Source organism: Bacillus rossius, chromosome 8 (genome assembly GCF_032445375.1).
Source record: "Bacillus rossius redtenbacheri isolate Brsri chromosome 8, Brsri_v3, whole genome shotgun sequence".
Taxonomy (NCBI): domain Eukaryota; kingdom Metazoa; phylum Arthropoda; class Insecta; order Phasmatodea; family Bacillidae; genus Bacillus; species Bacillus rossius.
Genome location: NC_086336.1, coordinates 25,655,682 through 25,680,154, shown reverse-complemented (window position 1 = coordinate 25,680,154; position 24,473 = coordinate 25,655,682). Strand labels below are relative to the sequence as shown.

Below are 24,473 nucleotides of genomic sequence, written 5' to 3'. Positions count from 1 at the left end.
AGCACTTTGGAAGCACCGACTACGAAAAGGCAGCACATTTGACAGCACCGACAACGAAAAGGCAACACATTTGGAAGCACCAACTACGAAAAGGCAGCACATTTGGAACCACCGACAACGAAAAGGCAGCACATTTGGAAGCACCGACTACGAAAAGGCAGCACATTTGGCAGCACCGACAACGAAAAGGCAGCACATTTGGAAGCACCGACTACGAAAGGCAGCACATTTGGAAACACCGACAACGAAAAGGCAGCACATTTGGAAGCACCGACTACGAAAAGGCAGCACATTTGGAAGCACCGACAACGAAAAGGCAGCACTTTTGGAAGCACCATCTTCGATAAGGCAGCACATTTGGAAGCACCGCCATCGAAAAGGCAGCACATTCGGAAGCACCGACTACGAAAAGGCAGTAAATTTGGAAGCACCGACAACGAAAAGGCAGCACATTTGGAAGCACTGAAAACGAAAAGGCAGCACATTTGGTAGCACCGACAACGAAAAGACAGCACATTTGGAAGCACCGACAACGAAAAGGCAGCACATTTTGTTTGCACTATCATAAAGGCAGCACATTTTGGAAGCTCCATCGAATAAGGAAGCACATTTGGAAGCTCCATCAACAAAAAAAAAAGGCAAAAAGGAAACAAAATTTACGAGATCTAAGTCTTAGTTAGAAATCAGAATACAAAAAATAAAAACATTAAATTCTTATAATTTAATTTATTTATTTTATTTATTTACATTATACAAATGCAAGTAAAACAAGCCTTTATTGTATGTAGCCAACTTCCCTCAGTTCCTTGAGTATGAAGGATATTTCTTTGATGCACGAATAGTTTCCTGCACAAAGCGAACCATGTAGAAGTCTTAGCCGGTCAACCAATATGTTTGGATCTTTCCATGATGTGTAATCATTCTCTTCTACCACCATCTTCCTTGCACCTTTATAATAAATATTATGATCTCTGGTGTCTTCCGTTTTACCACCAACCTCAGGGTAACTTTCATGTTTGAGACGGTGATCATCACAAGCTTGATCAGATTTATTTAATATATCACGTCGTTTCCACCGTTTCCGTCTCAGGACACCGCCACATTCTTCGATCTTGGCAGCTTTAGGTGCTTCATCATAGTCTATGTCTTTGTCAACAGCCTCAGAGTCACTATAACAATCACCGTAGAAGGAATCGTCTTCACCCAATTTACCGTAATAATTCGATGTTGATGATGTTGAAGTTTCTTCATCGTCTTCATGCTTCCTTTTTAGGAGTCCATCATTTTTACAAAGTAGGAAAGATCTACTTGAATTCGGCTGGAATATATTCTCACTTTTCACGTTAAGGATTCTTCCATTGTCTTCATTCTTCCGTAAATCATCAACCTCCTTCAATTTATGTTCTTTGTCGAGATCGGAAGAGCCAAGAAAATTATTGTCGTAATGCAGATCACTCTTCCTTAGGCTAGTAGATTCATCGTTGTCCTTTAGATTGTACGCAGGCTTGGCGCTACAAGTTCTGCCATGTCTTTTTAGGCTCTCTCTCCGCGTAAACGACTTGCTACATCGAACACAACTTATCATATTGCGCAGTGGATTTTTAACACAGTAATTTATCTCGTGTTGTCTTTTATTCTTTCTCAAGATAAACTCTTTGTTGCAAAACTTACACCTATGTTCTTTTGATACAGCGACAGATCCCAAATCGGAATTCATATTAGTTACTGATACTAATGTTAGATACCAATTGAGTGTTTTAAATTAGATCCAATACTTAAATATAATTTTTTTTTATATTTCAACAGCGAGAATTAATATATCTCATGCAAAAGTACTTTATGCATGTAGTTCTGCTTTTCAACAACAGATGTCGCCACATGTTGCTTGCAGGTAAATAATATTTAGTTCTTTTATGCGGGATGCGGGATGCTCACTAACGATCGCAAAAGAAGGATGGGTTCGCTAGACTCCAAGGAAAAGGAAGTTCGTCTTGCATGTTGGTGCTCCACAGATGTCTCATGGCGTAATATTAACTTGACTGAGTAATGATACTTGTCAATTCCACCTGATAAAAATATTGCAAGTTTTGATTTAGTAGCAGAAATTATCGAATTAAAAGTAACTCCAATTAAAATGACATGTCTCATTAGACAAAAAAAATCCATGCAGAGAGCGGTTCCTCAGAATAGCCAGAAACACTTGAAGAAACCACAGGAATGATTGCAAGAACACGGGAAAAACCATCAAAATATTGACATTAATAATCAGGAGCACACGGAGAAAACCATCATAATATTGGCAAGAATAATCAGGAGCACACGGAGAAAACCATCATAATATTGACCAGATTAATCAGAAGTACTCGGAGAAAACCACCACATGTTTTCCTTGATATCATAAAATTACAGGAAAAAATATTTAAAAATAAAAATAAATTAATAAAAAAATAAAAAAACTAAAACTAAAATAAATTAGGTACTCATATTGCAAAAGATAAAAACAACCAATAACATTACATAAGTAATCTATGGGGTAAAGAGTGATTTATTTCTGATTAAAATGTTATAATATAAGAACTCCCAGGGTAAAATTCATAAAATGTTATCTTGAAAATACCCAGCAACTGCACTTGAACTGTCAACATGTAAAAGTTGCTATAAAATGTAATAAAAAAATTATTCTGGGGCGCTCCTCAAAATATTTCTTACATTCATCAAAGTAAAAGGGATACTATAAAGAGAACTAGTAGAATTTTAAGTTTGGGGCAAGAGCTTCTTCTACAGGTATATAGCTAGAGGCACGAGAAAAAAAAATACAAATTTTAGTGTATACCATTTTTCCGATAACCACTTCTCCGAGTACCCATCTCTTTGAGCGCCTTTACGTCAAACGACCATTTGTCCAAGTGACCACTTCTCCGATCTCTGAGGGACGGATGATGTACCCCACATGCCTTCCTGTGCCCCGTTTTCCTTCTCCTTTGGAGCCGATGAGCACACAGGAGTCTATGCGTGAATCAGCGTTAGCAGTTTAGTTTTACATTGAGTGAAACGAAAATCATAGAGCGTCACTTCCGTTGATAAGAAATGAATAAAAAATATCAGCCTTTACTTATTTTGAAAAAAAAAATAAAAATTTTTTTTTTTTTCTTGTGTATTGGAAAAAAGAGATGAAAATTGCTGGATTGAAATTCGAACCTATGAACTCCGAAATGCAAAACCAAAACCCTTGACACATAAGCTTTAGAGTGAATTGTCAAGTTATATGTTACACGGTTATGTTTCTAATCAAGGCTCGGTTTCACAGGTCATTTTGGCTATTTTTTATTATATTACTATAACCAATGGGCTTCTTTAAGTACATTTTTTTACAAAAGCGCCTTTGCATTTAGATTTTCGTCGAAATATCTGACACCAAATATTTTGTAATTTTCATTTAACAGAGGAAAAATTGTAATGCATTAGTATTTAAATTTATGTCCTGGCTTCCACCATCTAGGATTTTACGTCACGGTGGGCATTTTGGATGACCTTGACCTTTGACATTGTTCGAGACCTTCAAAATTTGCCAAAGTTTTGTACAAAATTACCCAAAATCCGCAAAAATTTTCAGTTTTTTGAGAAAAATAATTACGCCAAAGATCTCTAAATGTTTGAAAAATTAATACTTTCTCTACTTCGAGGGAAAAATTTCATTTTGAGAGAAAATCTCCCGTTTTAGTCATCAAAAATTCCCCAAAGTGGCTTAAATTCCCCAGCGACAAGCGGCTGTAAGCCCCCAAGGTCATGACCTTGTCAATTAGGATGTCATGACTGAAATTTTTTATTATGACATCAACGTTGCAAATATCGTTACGGCCGCCATCTTGAAAATACGTATTTTTATACCACAAATTCGGGAAAAACTTTTAAAATCATTAACATTTATCATTATTAAAATTTTAATATTTTTTTTTAAAAACACTGTTGTACATATCCTTACGGTCGACATCTTCGATTCTTGAACAATGTACATTTCGTTACACCCGCCATCTTGGGAGTGTATGAAGTCCTCGTTGCAAAATTTCGTTCCAGCCACTATATTGTATTCTAGAATGTAAAAATTTCGTTAAGACCACCATCTTGAAAATCTGTATTTTTTATACTAGAAAATCGGGAAAAAAATTTTAATTCATAAAAAAAATAAAAAATGTTATTTTAAAACACAGGTGCAATTTTCGTTACGGCTGTCATTTGGAAAAACTATAATTATTATTAGATTTTATTGTAAATGAAGATAAAAATTATAAAAAAATTAAACAAAATTTTAACAAATTTTTTTTTTTTTTAAAAAAGCTATTAGATCATGGATTCCTCGGTTAAAACGTGGAGAAAGCCAAATTAAAAAAAAAATCTGACAAATCCTTCCTCCACCGATACAAAGAAATGATTTTAAGTTCAAAGTACGTTTAATCAATAAGCTATGTTGCAAAGTCCTAAAAGCAGCTTAGTTCTCTAGCCAACTAGCCAGTAGTAAGTCGATGAGGAAATATAGACAGGTATCTTGACTGTCGCGGTACATCGCGAAGACATCTACTGCGCTACGCCAACCATGCGGCTAACAGCACCGGCTGTCCCCTCGGTGTTTGTACACCCCTTGGCCAGAAGGCAGCGTGCACCCTCCAGGAGTCCCGTTGGCCTGGATGCCAAGGGGATTAGCACTCCTCCTTCGCGCTGGCTAGCAGGCTGGCGAGGAGGAAAGAAGATACAGTTCCAGTCTGCCTCTTAGCACGAGTAGGCAGTTGTGCACTGTAGAAATATGTAAATTTGTTTGCACGCTCGACAGTGCAAATAAATAGTGTGCAACAGTAAACCTATTGTTTATTCAAGTATTGCCTACCTGTCCCTCACAAAAAATCAGTAGCCTTACGGCTACAGTGGTGACCCCGACGTGATAGGGGCAAGGCTAGTATGCGTTCCGAAATAAGTGTCATGCGATGTTCATGTTTTGCGTAATATAAACCGCCTGTCGCACCGCACGTTAGGCGTGTCGCACGTCGCCCGCAAGGCACATCGCTCGCGGCGTACGTCATCCGCGTTGCACGTCATCCACGTTGCATGTCATCCGCGACGCACGTCATCCGCGATGCAGGTCATCCGCGACGCACATCACCCGCGCCGCAAGTCGTCCGCGTCGCACGTCATCCGTGTCGCACATCACCCGCGCCGCAAGTCGTCCGCGTCGCACGTCATCCGCGTCGCACATCACCCGCACCGCAATTCGTCCGCGCCGCACGTTATCCGCGCCACACGTTATCCGCGTCGCACATCACCCGCGCCGCTCGTCATCCGCACTGCCGCGGAAGTAGAGGAAATTAACGAGTTCTGTGACACTTCCAGCACATACTTCGGACTTCCGAGACTCGTTGTGACACGCAAGTAGGAGTGATGTGGATGTTCGGCGACACAGTCCAGGCAGTTGCATCGTGCTCCAGCACATAATCGCACCTCGATTTTTTTTTGTGTGTCATTATCACTCTATAACACTTCCGCAGTTATGGATGAACCCCCATCATCAACCGTCTCCATTGAGCGTGTTGCAGTACACATTCCACCCTTCTGGGCTCCGGACCCGGAAATGTGGTTCGTTCAAGTGGAAAACTAGTTTACCCTAGCAGGTGTCAAATCCGACGAAACCAAGTTCAACTATGTGACAGGTAATTTGGACTGTAAATACGCGACCGAAGTGCGCGATATACTTTTCCATCCCCCGACTGAGGACAATTATGGCCAACTCAAATCAGAACTTATAAAGAGGTTAAGTGCTTCACAGGAACGGAAGACGAAACAACTACTGGAGCACGAGGAAGTCGGTGACCGAAGGCCTTCGCAGTTTCTAGGGCACTTCCGCAGTTTGGCAGGAACAGTCGTTCCAGATGACCTTCTCAAGTCATTGTGGCTGGGTGGTTTACCACCACCAATGCAAGCGATCTTGGCGACAGAGACAAATTCTTTGTTAGACTCATAAGCCGAGCTTGCAGATGCCATCGCGGATACAAAACCGAGACCACAGATGGCAGAAGCAGCCTCATTGGAATCCATGTTCGAGATAATGTCAATCCTCATGACTGCCAAAATAGGAGAGATGGCCACGACACTGCGATTGGAGATCGCAGCTGTAGCATCCCCTACTCCTCTTGGCCAGCACAACAGTCGCCGCGACCGCTCCCCATCTACATCACGCCAGCAACGCTCCTGCAGCAGGAGTGTGCAGGGGATCTGCTGGTACCATCGTTGTTTTGGCGATTGGGCACAAAAGTGTGTTAAGCCCTGCGAATACAGCTCGGGAAACATGCAGAGGATTCGCTGATGGTGGCCAGTGATCCAACCCCGACTTCAGGCAGCTGTCTCTTCATCTTGGACAAGGGCACAGAGGTACAGTTTTTGGTTGACACAGGTGCTGATATTTGTGTTTTTCCTTGCGCTAGACTGCCTGGAAGGCGACCCAAGTCTAATTATGTCTTGTTCGCAGCCAATGGCTAAAATATTTCGTATTATGGCTTCCTTACCCTAACTTTAAACTTAGGACTCAGGCGTGATTTGGTCTGGCATTTTGTGGTGGCCTATGTTACCAAACCAATCATCGGTGCTGATTTCCTCCACCATTATGGCCTGTTGGTAGACATTCGGAATCAGTGCCTAGTAGACAGTACCACATCTCTTGCCTCTGTCTGCCAAAAGGCAACAAGTAGCATCAGTAGTGTCAGGACTCTGCCTCAATCATCTCACTACCTCGAACTCCTCCAAAAGTATGTATGTATTACCCACCCAACTGGTACCCTACATCTTGTCCAACATTCTGCAGTACACCATATCCGCTCTACAGCTGGGCACCCTGTGTTCAGCAAACCATGTCGTTTGGCACTAGACAAACTCACGATTGCAAACAGGGAGTTTGAATCAATGCTCAAACTGGGCACTACTCGCCCTTCTGACAGCTCCTGGTCTTCACCTCTGCACATGGTACCCAAAAAAGGGGAGGAATGGAGGCCATGTGGGGACTATCGGTTGCTCAATGCACGCACAATTCCAGACAGATATCCAATTCCCCACATACAAGACTTCTCTCACACTATTTGCAGAAAAACAATATTCTCAACTATTGACCTTGTGAGGGCCTACAGCCAAATCCCAGTTGCACCAGCTGAAATTCCAAAAACTGCCATTACAACACCCTTTGGAATTTATGAATTCCCATTCATGTTTTTCGGCCTTCGAAATGCTGCTCAGACTTTTCAGAGGTTCATAGACGAAGTTCTCAGATGACTTAAATTTTGTTTGTCTTACCTTGATGATATCTTGGTAGCTTCCATGAATGAGTTAGAACATAGACAGCACCTCGAGGAACTCTTCTGATGCCTTGCTCAGTATGGGCTACTTATTAACCCATCCAATTGCATATTTGGCAAACCACAAGTGACATTCTTAGGACATATTACCTCAGCAGATGGTACCACACCCGTTCCAGAGAAGGTTGATGCTATACTCCACTACAAAAAACCAGTTACGGTGAAGCAGCTACGCCAGTTTACAGGAATGCTAAACTTCTACCGGTGCTTCATTCCCAAGGCTGCCCAGTTGCAGGTTCCCCTTCACGAACTTCTAAAGGGTGATGTCAAAGGCAAAGCCCTGTTAACATGGACACCTGACAGTGACAGTGCTTTTGAGAAGTGCAAAACTAGCCTTGCTGAAGCCACCCTGCTCGCCCATCCAAGTTCGTCCGCAGCCTTAGCAATAATGTTAAATGCTTCAGATTTTGCAATGGGAGCAGTTCTCTAACAGCTTGTGCAAGGATCCTGGCAGCCATTAGCATTTTTCTCCAAGAAATTTAACCCTGCTCTGCAAAAATATGGTGCCTATGATCGGGAGCTACTAGCCATTTATTTAGGGATCCATCAATTTCGCCATATGGTCGAAGGCAGACATTTCTATGTTTTGACCGACCACAAGCCTCTCGTTTATGCCTTCCAGAAAAACCCCGACAAGTGCTCACCTCGGAGATCCCGACATCTTGACTTTATTAGCCAGTTCACCACAGACATTAGGCATATCACAGGGTTCCATAACATCGTGGCAGATGCCCTGTCTAGAGTGGATGCTGTCGCTGCAACCCTCGATTACCAAGCCCTTTCGGCCTTACAGGCTGAGGATGAAGAACTACAAAGGTTTCTACAACTAGATTCTGGCCTGCAGCTGCAGAAGATATGCTTGCCAGATTCCCCAGCAGAGATCTACTGCGATGTCTCCACACCAACAGCACGACCCTTCGTCACAGCCCCATTTCGCCAGGATGCATTCAATTTGGTACACCAGCTGGCTCACCCAGGCATTAATGCATCTGTACAGTTGGTCACCCAAAGATTTGTATGGCCCTCTGTCAAATCGGACTGTCAAAGATGGGCCCGTGCCTGTCTACGCTGCCAGTGCTCCAAAATTTCTCGCCATGTTTCTTCCCCTGTTGGCTCCTTCATTCCACCATCCTCCCGCTTTGACAATGTCCACTTAGACATTGTGGGACCATTGCCTGTCTCACAAGGCTACCGTTATTGTATGACCATCATAGACAGCTTCACGCGCTGGCCAGACGTAGTTCCAGTGGAGAACATTGATGCTATCACCATAGCTCGAACATTTTATGCCAACTGGGTTGTATGCTTTGGAACTCCCCTACAAATCACTACCGACCAAGGGCACCAGTTCGAGTCCTGCCTTTTCAGGGACCTCAGTAACCTGACAGGAATTACTTGCTTTCTGACCACTGCATATCATCCTGCCTCCAATTGCATGGTGGAGCGAATGCACAGACAGCTCAAGGCCACCATACATTGCCATATGACAGAGCACTAGGTGGACATTTTATCCACCATGCTCTTAGGCATCAGAGCAGCATGGCGCGAGGATCTCTGTGCTTCTGCAGCAGATTTGGTATATGGCCAACCACTACGCCTACCCGGCGAGTTTCTTGTCGCCCATCCTGATGCAGGACAACTGGAGGCCCTGGGCCTTATCCAAGAGCTTCGGCAGCACTTTCGTGAACTCCGACTAGTTGGTGGCACAAGACACAATAAGCCAAGAACATTCGTTTTCAAGGATCTTGCCACATCCTCTGAGTTCTTTGTTCGCTGCGATGGTAAAAAAGGGTGCTTGCAACCTCCGTATGAGGGGCCTTTCCCTGTTGTTAGTCTCTCTGAAAAAAACTGCGACTATCCAAATGCATGGTAGGCAGGCTACTGTTTCCATCGATCACCTCAAACCTGCATACACCATCCATAACATCGTTCCAGAGGACCACGACATACCACGTCCTGCTGCTGGGATGGCCACTCCAACGAATCATCTGGATGTCAACATCGTGCCTCCCCAAACTGTAACACGTCGATCCGGCCGCCAAATCCGCTTTCCCAACAGCCTCCAAAGCGGTTTCTTGTAACTTGTGCGCAAGTCACTGGCGGTACATCGCGAAGACATCTACCACGCTATGCCAACCATGCGGCTATTAGAAGCGGCTGTCCCCTCGGTGTTTGTACACCCCTTGGCCAGAAGGCAGCGCGCACCCTCCAGGAGTCCTGTTAGCCTGGATGCCAAGGGGATTATCACCCCTCCTCCGCGCTGGATAGCAGGCTGGAGAGGCGGAATGAAGAGACAGTTCCAGTCTGCCTCTTAGCACGGGTACAGTGTTGTGCACTGTAGAAATATGTAAATTTGTTTGCACGCTCGACAGCGCAAATAAATAGTGTGCAACAGTAAACCTATTGTTTATTCAAGTATTGCCAACCTGCCCCTCACTAATAATCAGTAGCCTTACGGCTACATTGACAATTCGTAATAATTTAATTACAAATTCGGAAAAAATTATCAAAGTTCATTAAAAAAAATAGTCATTTATTTACTGATAGAGTTGAATAAAACATGTTCTTAGTTCGCTTCTTGTTCAAAGAAAATAAATAATATAAAATATCGTATCAATATAACACAAAAGTAAAAAGTTCAAAATATAAAACAAAAAATTTGTTACTAATACAATTATTTATATAATTTCTAAACTAATACAGGAAAACATTCGAATGTCAGCAGTAGTCCTACTACTATTATAAACGCGAAGGTTTGTAAGTATGGATGGATGGATGGATGTTTTTTACCCTTTCACGTAAAAACAACTGAATGGATTTGAATTAAATTTGGCCTACAGCTAGCTTATAACCTGGATTAACACATAGATCCCATATAAATATGAATTTCATCCCTACGGGAGTCAAAATGTGATAAATTCATTTTATAACAGAAAAAAACATAGATCATAGACATACAAATAGTGAGTGAGTGTCATTTCTCTATGTCCGACACACGATCATACACATAGTAAGTTCTGGCAAATTAATATTTTTCTCCTTGGTGAGACCAGTACGCTTAGTGGAGCTCACAGCGGCAAGCAAAATAAAGACGCCAATAACAGTTTTGTTCTTAACTTCGTCAATAGATAAAGTTGCCTTGAATTTTAAACGCACCATCGTTTAATGCGTTTGTCATGTCTTTAATTTTTATTTTGTTTGTGCCGTATGCGTTCCTATACCATTCATCCGATTGCGATGAAATTTTGGTGATTTGTTATGCGCATGCCCATGAAGGTTACTGAGAATGTATAACTATTTTTCAATAGTTGGAGCACTAATCGTGTCAAAAAATGTGCTTGTTTCATTTTATACAGTGTCATTTCGTCTGTTTTTATGGTATAAGTGCGCACGCATGACACAATTTATTTAAATATAAAAGAGAGACAGAGATAGAGTGATACATATAAATTTAGAGTGAGATAGAGACGGAGAGATAAGTTAAGATAGAGTGAGGTATAGAGAATGAAATGGGTTAGATAAACCGATATACCTATAGATGTATAGAGCTATATAGAGACATATATATAGAAGATATAGAGATAGTGTGAATTATATATGTAGATATAAAGAGATAAATAGAGATAGAGAGATACATAGATGTATATAGATGTAGATAGAGATAAATATATATAGAGAGATGGATAGATGATTTGTATATGTGGAACTACTTCAAACATATTACAAAACAAAACTGAATGAGGCATTGCAATGGAGGCGGAGCATTAGCTAGATAATGGAATCTTTTCAATATTAGTAATCTCTTATTTTTCAGCTTTATTCTACATTGCTTTATAAAGTCTAAATTACATACAGACCAGGTAATAACTATAAACTGACAGAACAACGTCGGTCGGGATCTGAAAGTTATATAAATTAATTTTCACCCTTGACATTCTAATTAAGAAGACAGATACTAACTACACCCTGTGTTCAGCCCGGGAAACGCCGGGTATTGCAGCTAGTATTTAATAGTTCATCCTAGCCCAGGCTTCAAGCTGAAGATCGGGGAGCCGACCGCAATCTTGGATTGTGATGGTTTTTGGCCTTTTTGGATGAACTTGAGCTTAATCTTTGACCTTGATATTGACTGTGGTGGCAATATTGTATCTGCCCTCTTGATTCTGCCATTTTGGATCCGCCAAATTGTTTTATAGAATTTTCCAACTTTTTGTTTCCTAGAACTTTCACCATTTTGAATTAGAACGTCATTATTGCAATTTTCGTTACGCACCCATCTTGAAAATCCGTATTTATTTTGCTAGAATATCGAGAAAAATTTTATATTACTTAAAAACATGATCTAATAAAATATTAATAAAATATTATTTTAAAAAATCGCATTGACATCATTAAGGCCTTGTTTAGAACTCAGTGAGGGCCAAAATAAAAATTGGCATCCGATCCGTCCTCCACAGAATCCGCCGACCGAATTGCCAGCTAATATGTGGTAATTTCTGCCATTATGTTTTCATCTACTAGAGGTTGACATCTTTTTTTCGCCTGCTAGAGTGCACTGCCACTATGTTAGTTTAATTTTTTCCCACTAGAGTAAAGTCAATATTTATTATTACTGTGGCACACACCATTTTAAAATTTGGACGCCGTCTTGGGAATTCGTATTTATTTAGCAAGAATGTAAGGAAAGTTTCTTTAAGTCATCAGAAAAATCACACAATAACTGATTGAACGATGGATTTCTGTCCGTGGTTCGAACTTTGCTCAATGCATAAAAAAGGTAATTTATATTAAAATACTAGACACGAGACAGTTCGAGAAATAAAACACCGTAGTTCTTTTACAAAATAAATTTTATTAAATGAATTCTATACTACTATAAAAAAAAACAAGAAAATTACTAAAGTTTTTAGCATTTCTCGATTTATGCATCTGTTACCCAAGAATTAAAGCGAGTTCTTAACATATCATTAGATGTGTTTATATTATCAGGTTGACTCATTGGTACACCACATTTTTCACAACGAGAAGAATGATCGATTTTATTAAAAGGACAATGGTATATTTCATGACTTTGGGCACTTGGAATATTTGCGAATGTTTTGTCATATAATATACAGTTTTAAATTGTAGAAAGTTTAATCAGTCTTTGCAAAACCACATTTGTCTTTTCAATTTTCCACAGTGAATAAACTGGCTATAACGCCTGTTGCACTGATATTTAATGCGTTCAGAGTTATTATTGCAATTGTGTATTACATAATCACGTTTTTTCAGGTTTTTTTATATAACAGTATGCACAGTTAGATAATGGAACACCATCAGATGTTGTTTCTTTTATCGATGTCACTGGCACTGTTGACATCCATTGTAACACCGCTAAAATGTTAAATTCAGAAGTCTTGAAGATCTACTCTGGGAAAGATGCTGCACATGTCAAAATATCCTGCTGTGCTCGGATTGTAGGTGTAACTGTTGACGCCGTTGCCATTGAGCTCTGCACTGTTGAATGTAGGCCTTCCATCCAGGTCGACATTATTAGTGGTAATAATGCTATCGAGTTCTCAAGAACAGCCAGAAACTAGTCTATTTTGTAAGACAAGTCTAACAATCCGATCCACACAGCACCGTAGCCAGAGGAGAATGAGGTTCTCATTATATGGGTTTCACTTATATACTCCTATTGGCTCGTACAATACATGAGCAAAAAAAAAACATTTGCATTATGCTTGCACTTAACTTTCCCGGAGCATTTTTATTCATGTCGATATAAGTAATCGTAACGTGAAATAGTATATTATACTTGTTGCACTAAAAGCAATCATCATTGTTCATTATTTGAGTACCCGTACTAGCATGTAGCGCGCACTTGAAGTGGTAAAAAATGACGCACCAAAGTATTTGCATTAGCGCGATGAACGTTCTTCGCTCGATGAAGTCTCCAATAGTGCTGGCGAAACTTTAACCGATAGAAAAACATTTTCCAAGGGGAATCAGTTTTCATTTCCCTGTAATGCACCGGACACAGTCTCAGGCTTAGATTTATGTCCAGGCCTCATCTCTTTCGCTGATTAACCTTTTTTTGTGCTTCTACGCACACGAGTCTCCATTATAAAGCGAGTAGTGGAAATTTCTGAATGTAGTTCATCAGTATGTACACGGACTTCATATTTATATGTTTTCGCATGCCGTCGCAAACGGTCAATACGTGTAAACCAAACATGGCATTCATCTCCGCGAAACTTCTTACAGGATGGATTCTTCATGCATTTTCACCGATCATGTATTCGTGCTTCATGGAAAAATGCAAAAAACTTATCGAAGTAACCGCAAGGATATCTAGTCGTCAAAGGCGATACTTTCAGATCGGAACCGGATACTGATGTTGCTTCAGTTGTACCATATCCTGGTGGATTCTTAAGCGAATCAACCAATCGCTTGACATCGTCCGGGGCTACGCCCAGCTCGATATGCCATCACACCCCGCCACTCCACTCCTTCCCTGGCGTTTGAATCTCCCGCCGACATGTGTGTGTGTGCGTGTGAGAGCGCCGCGAACCACAGGAAGAGGGCGCAGTAGAATCAGTGCTTCGTACCCCTAAATTATTAGTAATTGGATGTTTGTAATTCGCTTTTCTTTTTCACCCCTGTTATTTTTATAATATTTGTCATTTCAATAATTAACGTAAATTTTAAATGTATTGATGAAATATCCTGCAGGCCGCCAGAGACGTAGACTTGCCGAGGCCATAATGCAAAACCGATCTTCATCTTTTATTTAGAACTGTATAATAAATTTCTAATGTAATTCTTATATTTTATAATTATATGTAAGAAATTAAAGAATAGCTTTTTGGGTTTTCTTTGAGTAAGCCTCGGCGCAATACGGCCCGAATAACGGTACCCTCCGTTTGGCGCGCTGCGTCATTGTCTAGCCACCCCGACGGCCATTGCTCGCCCCAGTCGATCTCTAGCGCTCACCGAGGTAGGAAGCACGCCGCACTCCGGGGACTTCAACTTTGATATTCAACTGATCCGGTAATTCTGTCGACTCGTAAGTAATCTAAAACGTTTTCGTATATCCCCGGGGCCTACCTCGGGAGCCGACTGTTTGATTAATAGCTGTTAACTCCGGTAACGGGACTTGAAACCTTCGCGAACATTCTAGCACGGCCACGTGGTGGCCGGCCTCACCTAAGCCTATTGCGCCGTAAGGCTTTTGACTGTTAAACGACGAGACTAGGAGTATGTAAGGAGTTATCGTGCCTATGTGTATGCAAGGCCAATAAAAACCCAGACGCGTAACTTGTGTTGTGATTGACCACGCGTGTGTTACCCGAGTACCTAGGGGCGTGTGGGACGCCTTAAGAGCCCACGGTAGGGATTAAAGCGTGCCCGACGCTGAGAGCGGGCTGTAGGTCTGGTTATCGCATAGGCAGTATTCGGGGGAAACGGGTCACGTCTCCACACGGGCGACGTCACGCCCTGGGGTAGGAGTCTTGCCGGGTCCACGTGCCCCTACACGTGGTGGCGCCCATTAAATTACCACCTAACATCGTAACAACAACCCCCGGCCACGTCACGCTGTTGTAGCGAAACCTTTACTTTCTGCCGCGCGGCAGAAACTTTGGATGTCTTCAAGTGTTTTATCAACTAATCATGTCTTGCTAATTGCTTGTGACATAGGTTACTGCTTAAAATATTGCATAAAATATTCCTAGAACATTCTCTGTTCTCATATCAATGAGCATTACCGTTGTTTGACAAAATCTTGTCTTTTGTGTGTACATCGAATGTACAGTGTGTTCAATTATATGTATACATCATGTCGTCTTTGTGTATTGTGTGTCCATTGCGTTTGTAGTTCGTGTATTGCGTGCTCATTCCTTCTGTCCAATTTGCTTCTAAATTGTCTGCCTTTTTAGTGTGCTTCTTTTTTGAAACTTTATTTTAACTGGAGTATTATAGTAATTTAATAATGTTTTCACTATCATTTTATTCTACCAATTGCGTGTATAAGGGCGAATCACAAGAAGGTGGGACTTTCAGTTTGTTACCAGCTGCGGTGGTGTAAGGATCACCTAGTTTGTCTCGTCAGGTGCATAATTTGCATAATTACCTGTTCTTGTAAACTCGATGGCATCTTTACCGTCTTTCACGTTGAACTCGATGGAAGTTCTTCCAATTTTCTACAGGAATCCTGGCGTCCGCGTCGACCATGGTGTCACAGATCCCGTTGGCAACGTAGTAGACTACAACACTAAAGGTGATTTCAACTGGCGTGGTCCAGCAGCAGAAGAGAGCTTAATAACTGCTGTGTTGGCCGTAGATGAAACCTCGATGAATGACTTTTCGCCATTGATGGAGACTTCAATAATTGGTGATTCAACAACTACTATCGAGCATCGATGCCGTTACTGTGACAATATGCTCGTCGACGCGAAAAGAGAGAATGTTCTAGGAATTTTTCATGCAAAATGTTAAGCTGTAATTAATGTCAATAACAATAAGCAAGGCATTATAAGTAGAAAAGACACTTGAAGACATCCATAGTTCCTGCTGCGCGGCAGAAAGTAAATGCTTCGCTGCAACAGATATTAATTGATTCGCTTAATAGTTCACCGCGAATTTTTACAACTGCAGCAACATCAGTATTTGTGTATATTGCGCGAAGACACGATCAGTATGAATGCATGAAGAATATATCTCTTATGTTGTATCGCTATGATGATTTCCATGTTTGTTTTAAACGTATTAATAGTTTGCGATGGCATAAAAAAAAATTAAATGTGAAGTACGTGTGGAACTGATGAAATACCTTTAATCATTTCAACTCCTAACTTTATATTAGAGACTCATATGCGTACAAGCCCAAAAAAATGTTCATTAAGTAATTGTAATGAGGCCTGCATATGAATCTTAGCCCCAGACTGTGATTGATACATTACAGGTAAATGATAACTAATTTCTCTATGCTAAATCTGCATTATGTGGAAATTATCTAACTACCTTTAGTGAGTTGAAAGACATTTTTTTCTTGACGACAAAAGCTTACTTATTATCAGCTTATCAATCAGCATACCGAGGATGTAGCTACATACGGACATTTAAAAGAAAAACTTTTGGTAGGACTGTTGTTACACTGCTCAGTCTCTATTTATGACTGGGGGTAACTAGTGGATCTTTTGGTTTCAGAAGGCAAAATAATGATTTCGTCTAGATATTTGTACCTCTGTTTTATTTTACTTTTGATTATTTTCACATGGTATTTTATAAATTGATTGACAAATATATATTTATATATATAACATTGACATTGATTTAAAATTACCTTATTAAAAGAATGGGCCGTCCCTTAAAAGACAATTTAATGGATCATTAACACAATTTACATACTAAGCAGCAATTCCAGAATACAGGTGGATCTTTTAAGTTCTAAAGGAACATTTCTGGCTGCCTGATCTGTTCAACGTCGTGATTCAATGCTAGTCCAAAAATGTTAAAAGATGAAGGTCTGGCGGTTTGGTGATTGCCGGACGAAGTGGAACAGCTGACTGGACGTCAGAGGGCCTTGGTCATCCGGCCCGTGGAGACTAATCTGGTCCTTGGAATGTGTCCGGTCCTTGGAAACTGTCCGGTTCTGGGATCTGTCCGGTTCTGGGACCCTGTCCGGTTCTTGGACTGCGAGGTACTTGGTTCCTGTCTGTGAACAGATCTGAAACACATATGTTCAGGACTTATTCACAGACAGTTGGCAAAAGTAGGCAGAAAAAACCTTCTAATCACGCTGATGGTCGGGAAGTAGAGTTTGTCAAAACTCACCAAACAGGGAGATGGCTTCCAGGATCAGCCCGGATGTGCTGAGCTTTTGAACTCGTGGTTGTCGCGGACGTTTCCATGATTAAAAAAAAATTAATAAATTATGCTGAATAAAACATGACTACTCATACGAGGTAGACCCACATGGACTGACTAAAAGCTAATCACTACAATTGTGGGAATAATATCCCTTGTATAGGTGATTACATCTTAAAAATAAAAACGGAGACACGTCCTGATGTCGGAGATACAGAGTGGTCAGTCCAGAATCGCGGCGCTCAGTGAATTTGGGGCGGCCGCGACTCGTAAATAAAAGGCGAAGCTAAAGAAAAGAAAGGGGGGAGGCTTCGGCTTCCGGACCGAAAGGTCCCGAAGATTACCGAGGTGCTTGTCGAGAAATACTGATATCTCGAAGTTGTTGATACTGGCCGATGTCAGCGCGACCTACTGAAGTGTGTCTGAACCAAGTAGAGGTCGACTCACACGAGGCGACTGCTAGCAGCATGGGGCTTATGGAGCGGACTAGGCCAGCTCTTTGGTGGCCTGGGAAGGAACTACGGGGTATTGGTTTTTGCAGGAGACGCTAAAGGGCAGGCGTTTAGTGGGTGTTCAAACACCCAGGGGAAGTGATTCGCAAAACTGCCACTAAGTGGCATAAGCATGTACTTTATGGGACTTAAGTCGTGGCCTTGGGACCAGCCGACCCTGGCTCGGGTAAGTGGCCGTTCAATGCTCTGGCCAGTGCTACCAAGAAAACTTGTCGATGGGTGGTGTGTGGAGACTGCTATGACTGGAAATAATTGCGCATTTTGGCAAATCAAGGGAAAATTTCGGCAATTTATGAAGGTTTAGGTCAAAGGTCAAGAGTCAAGTTCAAGATAATCCTGCTGGCCGCAGTGACGTCAATATCAAAGATGGTGGTTGGCACCTCCTGTGGAAGCCTGGCGCAGTACATACATTTATATACTACTTACATTGTAAAAATTAATTTTATCATGTTCAGAATATTTCACAAATATTAAAAAATGTTTAGTTAGAATGTTGTGAAACTTTTAAGACCGAGCAACGAATTCAAATTGGTCACAAAATACTATTTAATAATAGCATGGAAAATAAAACTATAATACCAACATGTTCAATGAGACCGAGGCTTACGATAAAGGGGAGATGCACTATTATCCACCGAAATTAATTAACACTCTTCTTAGTGTTCACAAATTTAGTCATACCCTTGTCTCATTATTGTGAAACCTTCAGAAATCAATTTCCTCTGAGTCCTATAAAAAAATTTTTAAACAAATTCAACGAGGTCCATCTAAACGGTCACAAAGCAACGTTTGCCAAGTTCATTGCATTAAATGAATTTGATTTAGAGATTCTAAATCATAATTTTAATAAATTATATCTAAAGTTTATTTCTTATGCTATTAGCAAGTTTCTGTAACTAATATCAGACACATATATAACCACAATTATAAACGTTACGGTTTCTAACATGGTTACAAAATTATTTATTTTTATTATTTTATTTTTTAATTTTTTAATATATTACACAAAGTCATATAACATTATGTTTATTTCCTTGCACTAGATGTTTTTATAATTAATTTCAGACCCAAAAAAGATTTTGTAAGCTTTAGTTTTTTACCAGGTAAATAATAATTTTCAATATTTAGATATCTGTTTTATCAAATATTTTATTTCTATTCGTCTACAATTAAGAGTTTTCATAGTTTTTATTAAAAACAAAAATAATATTATTTCTGATAGGTTTCGTTACCCTATTAAAAATATATATGGTAACTTTTTAATGCGAGATTTTTAACTGCTTTTCTAAATCATATATTTTCTATATTATAGCTAAGTTTATTTCTATTTGAGTGCCGTTAGATCACGAGCAACGATTTTGTTATCTCATTTGAATTAACATAATATAAGCTTGGTACAAATGCCAAATTTCGATTAGGCCTCTGAAGAAAGAAGCAAATTATTTACAACCTACTAATATTTTAAATTTCGTTAAACATCTTGTACGAAAGTAAGTAGATAACTAAGTACCCGCTACACTTATTGGGATTAGGCTCACAAGACTAGTGCAGCGAACCAGGAAAAAAATCCTAGTAAATAAAGAAGGCATCAGGTGATTCGCTTTACAACCCAGCACCACCATTATTGATTTATAACCCCCCTTCCCTTCACACCTTCTACAATCCTCGCATAAAATAACCTTTCCCCCCCTTTTCCTTCGGGGCCGTCATGAACGATTTATTGCGAACTAACGCAACAGACGATCCAAATACGATCCCGCTGCCTTCCACTCGCCTCCCATAACAATTAGTTCATGCATAATGGAGCATTTCTCCCACCCCTTACTCCCACCCAATCCCCTCTCCACTTCCTACAGCCGCCGCGCCAAGCCACTTTACGCGGGGTCTATCTAGATCCTGCTCCGCGAATATATATCAATCGGCGCGACTCGTATTGCCCGCAGGCCTGGCGAAACAGGGGAATGGAATGGCCTGACCGGATAAGAGTGTTAATTGTGTTGTTTGAAATATAGTGCGACGTGCATACTGCGTCGGCAGTTAACTTTGAGCAGACCTACACATGGTTCTGGCTGAACTGAAAATATCTAACAATATAATATAAGTTGATCGCTATAAAAAACGTTCTTATAATCTTATTAAACATTTATTTTTTTTCTTCCGTAAAAACAGAATTGTTGCAAACTTAAGTTTTTTTTATTGTTTTAATTCTACGTAGAACATGTTAAAACTACGTTTTTGTTTATTCCACCTCACTCTTAATATTGTGAAAAATTATATTTGTAAGTTTGTAATTTAATGCCACGCAACATTGTTATTGTCTCTAAACGGACATCATGCCTTAATATTTCATATCCGAACAACAGGCATACAGCGAAACTGTTTCATTGTGCGTGCTCGAGCCACAAATATGATGTTCTGCTAAGCTGGAGTGAATAAAACTCTACCCTGAATTCTCTGAATGATTGCTTCTACCATTACCGATTTACAATAAATTGATACATGTACATCCTAATGTAGTTTCACTCCAAGGGCAGGGTCCAAATGGATGGAATGGGGCTGATACTTGTACAAGTTCGCTTTCTCTACAGAGAAACAGATCTGTCGTTCCGGGCACACAGAAGAATGAGTGGTATGGGATCAGGTGGGTATGGAACAACGACGGAATGAATAAGTGAAGAAAACGGGAAGTACCCCTAGAAAAACCACAGGTTCATACTCCCACTATTGGTTAAGTTTCCTCGCTGCTTGATATTCCGTGTTTAAGGACCCACATAATCGTGTGTGTATTTGTGTTAGTGAGACGGGATGATAAGCGTGACGCTCACTAGTGCTTCTAGAGCGGTATCGCCACTAATCGCAAGGCTGTGAGTTGACGCGCGTTCTTCTAGTCTGCATAGGTCACCTATTAAATTTGAGTCTTAACCATAAAATTAATTGTTAAAATTTTTAAAGTCGATGATGTAATGAAAATGTATTGGGTGCATTCAAATTTCTATACGAGAGGTTTCATATCTAAATATAACTCTAAAAACAAGCGTTTTCGGCTATTTTCTCTCTCTCAAAAATACAGTTCAAAAATCAAATATGAAAACAGAACTAATGATGTACGCACGGAGTATGATTAAAAGATTTTGTAAACAGATCCCACAAGGATATATTGGGTAGTTTTCAAATCGAGGCCATTCACACGTATGTGTGCACAGGAAGGCGGGGCTTTGAACCCTTCTGGATATCAAACCCAGTTTGCCTTGGTGAGTATGTAAACTAAATGAGAGACCAATTGCTAAAGCAACTTATCCCAGTACAACGAAAGAAAGTAAAATACGGGACGTCGCCAAATACAATGCTCAATTTTAACATTACTTAGGTAAGTAGAGGGTTTTAAAGTGTATGCTTAGCTACAGAAACACCTAATCCCAAATAATAATACAAAAAGTAATTTTACCCAATTACACGTTATTTTGTTTATGTTATTAGAATGAAACACCATAAAGCTGTTGTTTTGGGCTCAGCTTTACGGTGTCAACTCAATTAAAACGTTTACCGAAGTGATGGGTTGGTAAGTCTTCAATCAGCATTACAAATTGCTAGGCATTTGTAATTAATGTGACTTTGCAAGATCTAAGTTTCTAGAACCAAATAATCAAATGGATTATATGTTAATGAAGATAACTTATGTTTGCTAAACCGTTTGTTAATCAAATGTTTCTTTATCGATTTATTCTAACAAAATAACAAATGTGTTTTGTCTGTTTGAACTAAAACGTAGATAATGTTAAAAATAATAATTTATTGAAAATGAGGGTGACATCACTAACAGTGTTAAACTATTTTTGTTTGCAGCAAATGCTTCCGGTCTGATTCTAAGGAAATTTAAAACATTTGTGTACAGGATCGTACGTGGAATTTGATTTTATTGTGTTATTTTAAGAAAGATGGGGGGAGGAGAATTTTGAACTAATTTGCCTACTGTTTTCTTAAAAAAAAATATTTTTACTGTGGGACTGAAAGATTATTATTTACTTTTAATACTAAGGGCGGAGAGTGTTATTACATCCCACCACCTTACTCCCACTTCTCTTCTGCTTCAGCTTTTATATTATTAAGTCTGAGTGAGATAGTTCACGTTTCATCGCAAGGTTCCGCCTACAAAAATATAGTTAGTCGAAACAGACATGTGTTCTATAGTTCAGGCTGTAGGTTCCTGCCTCGCCGTAAGCACGCCACTGACGCTCGCGACTGCTGGTTGCAGACCTGCCCAAGGACGGGCCACACATCACCGGCGAGAAGCGCCAGTACCACCGCGGGGACGAGATCAGCCTCAACTGCACCTCGGGCAAGTCCTACCCGGCCTCCGTGCTGCACTGGTACATCAACGACCACCAGGCAAGTGGTCGCTACTCGTTCTGCAGACACACACTCAAATAAGTGAGTGAGTTATCCAGTACCCGCCAGTGATGTGTAAACATCAAACATCGATAAGTATCCAATTCGTGTGATCTCATTGTAATACGAAACTCGTACACGAAATTTAACGTAAAAATTCTGTGCTGCTGGAAAAAATGTTCGATTTTAAAGTAACACATTTTCTGGACGCGAACCATACACGTACTTTCTACGCCCGCAGTTCGCTGCCTGAATCGTAAACGTTGTTTGCAACAATCCCACGCAGATAGAAGCAAGAAACCACCTGGAATTTTAAACTTTTGTAAACGGCTACGATTAAAACGTAAAAGTCTAGAAAACAATTTATCCCTAGGTTTGAACCTGATTTTCGACAAGTAGTTTTATAAATATAGGGTCCTCTTGTTAAGATTGTTTAAATAGTTAATACTATGAAGTTACGCACATTTTATAAGTTACTAGCTGACCCGGCGATCTTTGTTCCGCCTTAAAGGCAATAAATGAGCAGATTTTGGATTTTATTAAATTAAATATTTTTATTAAGATAGTAAATATAAATAAAAAAATCAAGTATTTTAATTATTCCTTATCGGCCATGTATTTTGGTGCATGGGTTGCACTCTTCATTGAAGCACCTTAAGATAGACGACATTTTTTGTTTTATTATCAGGCGAAAAAACAAATAACGCAGATGGTCTTCCGACCCGTGAACATGCCACATATAATTGACGATGGGAAAAACATGGATTTTATAGATTCAGACCACAAACCTTCAAGGATTGGCCTTGTGATTTGATAATGGTCATGGCGAATGCAAGACGGATCGGAAATTGAAGTCTGTTTAAACTCAAACGGCATATCGGTTGGGATCATCGGAATCCTCGGAATGAGAACTTCCTCACCTCCGAATTTTCCTTTGAGTATCGTCGCGTAAATTACATTGTTCATCAATTTACTTACCACCAAACGCGTTCCGTTGCACAGTTTTGGTTGGTTTATGTTTCGAAGCATGATTACTACGGAGCCAACCTTCAGTCGTAAATTGTTCGGTGGTAAGCCAGGCACATCCAAGGAGTTTAAAAATTCAATTGGATAGTTGGTGGTTTCATCTTCATTTGTTACACAGTCAATAGATTTGAATGAATGCAGTGTACCAATGATCTCATTCTGAATTATGTAGTTTAAGTCATCTACATCTTTATTCTTAGCCGCCAAAACTGCTTGCTCACTCAACCATTCATTATATTTGTGGTTAGTAATGATGTTTGGGAATACTTTGTTGATGAGTTCGTCTTTCGATGAGAGAAAGTTACATAAATTCGGAGGAAATGAAATCAATCCGCTCGATTCATCTATAGGTACTCGACCATTACCGATAGTCAGCAATTGCTCAGAGAAATCTTCAGCAGATGTATCGTCAGCAATGCAACTCTCATGTTTGTTGTCAGCTGAAGTTTCTTCACATAGCGCCATAGATTCGATGATTTGAGACAAGCGTTTATTTGGTCGGCAGCAGTTGATCTTTGAATTACTGGCTGTGTTTGACGGAAATCGCCAAACAGTAAAATCATTGCGTCTCCAAAACATCTCGAGTAATTGCGTAGATCTTTCAATGTTCGGTTAAGTTATTTCAATGCACGTTTATGCGCCATTGTGCATTCGTCCCAGATGATGATTTTCGATGCTGATAAAACATCGGCCATTGCGGAGTGTTTTGCAATATTACATGTTGGTTCGTCAATAGTTTGAAGATTTAACGGCAATTTTAATGCTTAATGAGCCGTACGGCATCCTTCTAACAATGTGGCTGCTATTCCAGAAGGATCCAATTCGATGGTGAATTGTCCTTGTATCTACAAAATCAAAAGCAAAGTCAGTATTACTGATTTATAATTAATTTTTTTTTTCAGAATTAGCATACATCCCTACTAATGTTATAAATGTGAATGTAAGTTTGTTTGTTACGCTTTCACGCGATAACTACCTAACCGATCATCATGAAACTTTGTACACATTTTCTTGGAGGTATTAGAAGAAACAAAGGATACTTTTTATTGAAAAAAAAGCTATATTTTTTTCCAAAAAAAATTGATAGTTGTATGTATGATCGTCTGACTGCTAGTTTGAGTAATTTGAATGACATTTAACGCCATCTGGTGTTTCAATATGTAAATTAAATAATTCACTAATTTAATAATATAATACCGGCGGTCAAATTACTATTCAATTTGATTTTTCTGTCACCGCCAAGCAATACTTAAACTTTTTAGATTTTTGAGGTTAGGTGTTTATTTTCTTCGGGGATTGTTGTTTGGAC

General features: G+C 40.0%; 1 protein-coding gene across 3 annotated transcripts in view; it reads left to right on the top strand.

Moving 5' to 3' along the window:
- The window catches only part of LOC134534667 (uncharacterized), a 783,923-nt gene that overhangs the window by 627,152 nt on the left and 132,298 nt on the right, over window positions 1-24,473 (top strand). For all 3 annotated transcript variants that reach the window (XM_063373127.1, XM_063373129.1, XM_063373128.1), the window contains exon 5: window positions 22,005-22,138. In XM_063373127.1, coding sequence (XP_063229197.1) covers window positions 22,005-22,138 — 134 coding nt within the window. The remainder of the gene's footprint in view (window positions 1-22,004; window positions 22,139-24,473) is intronic.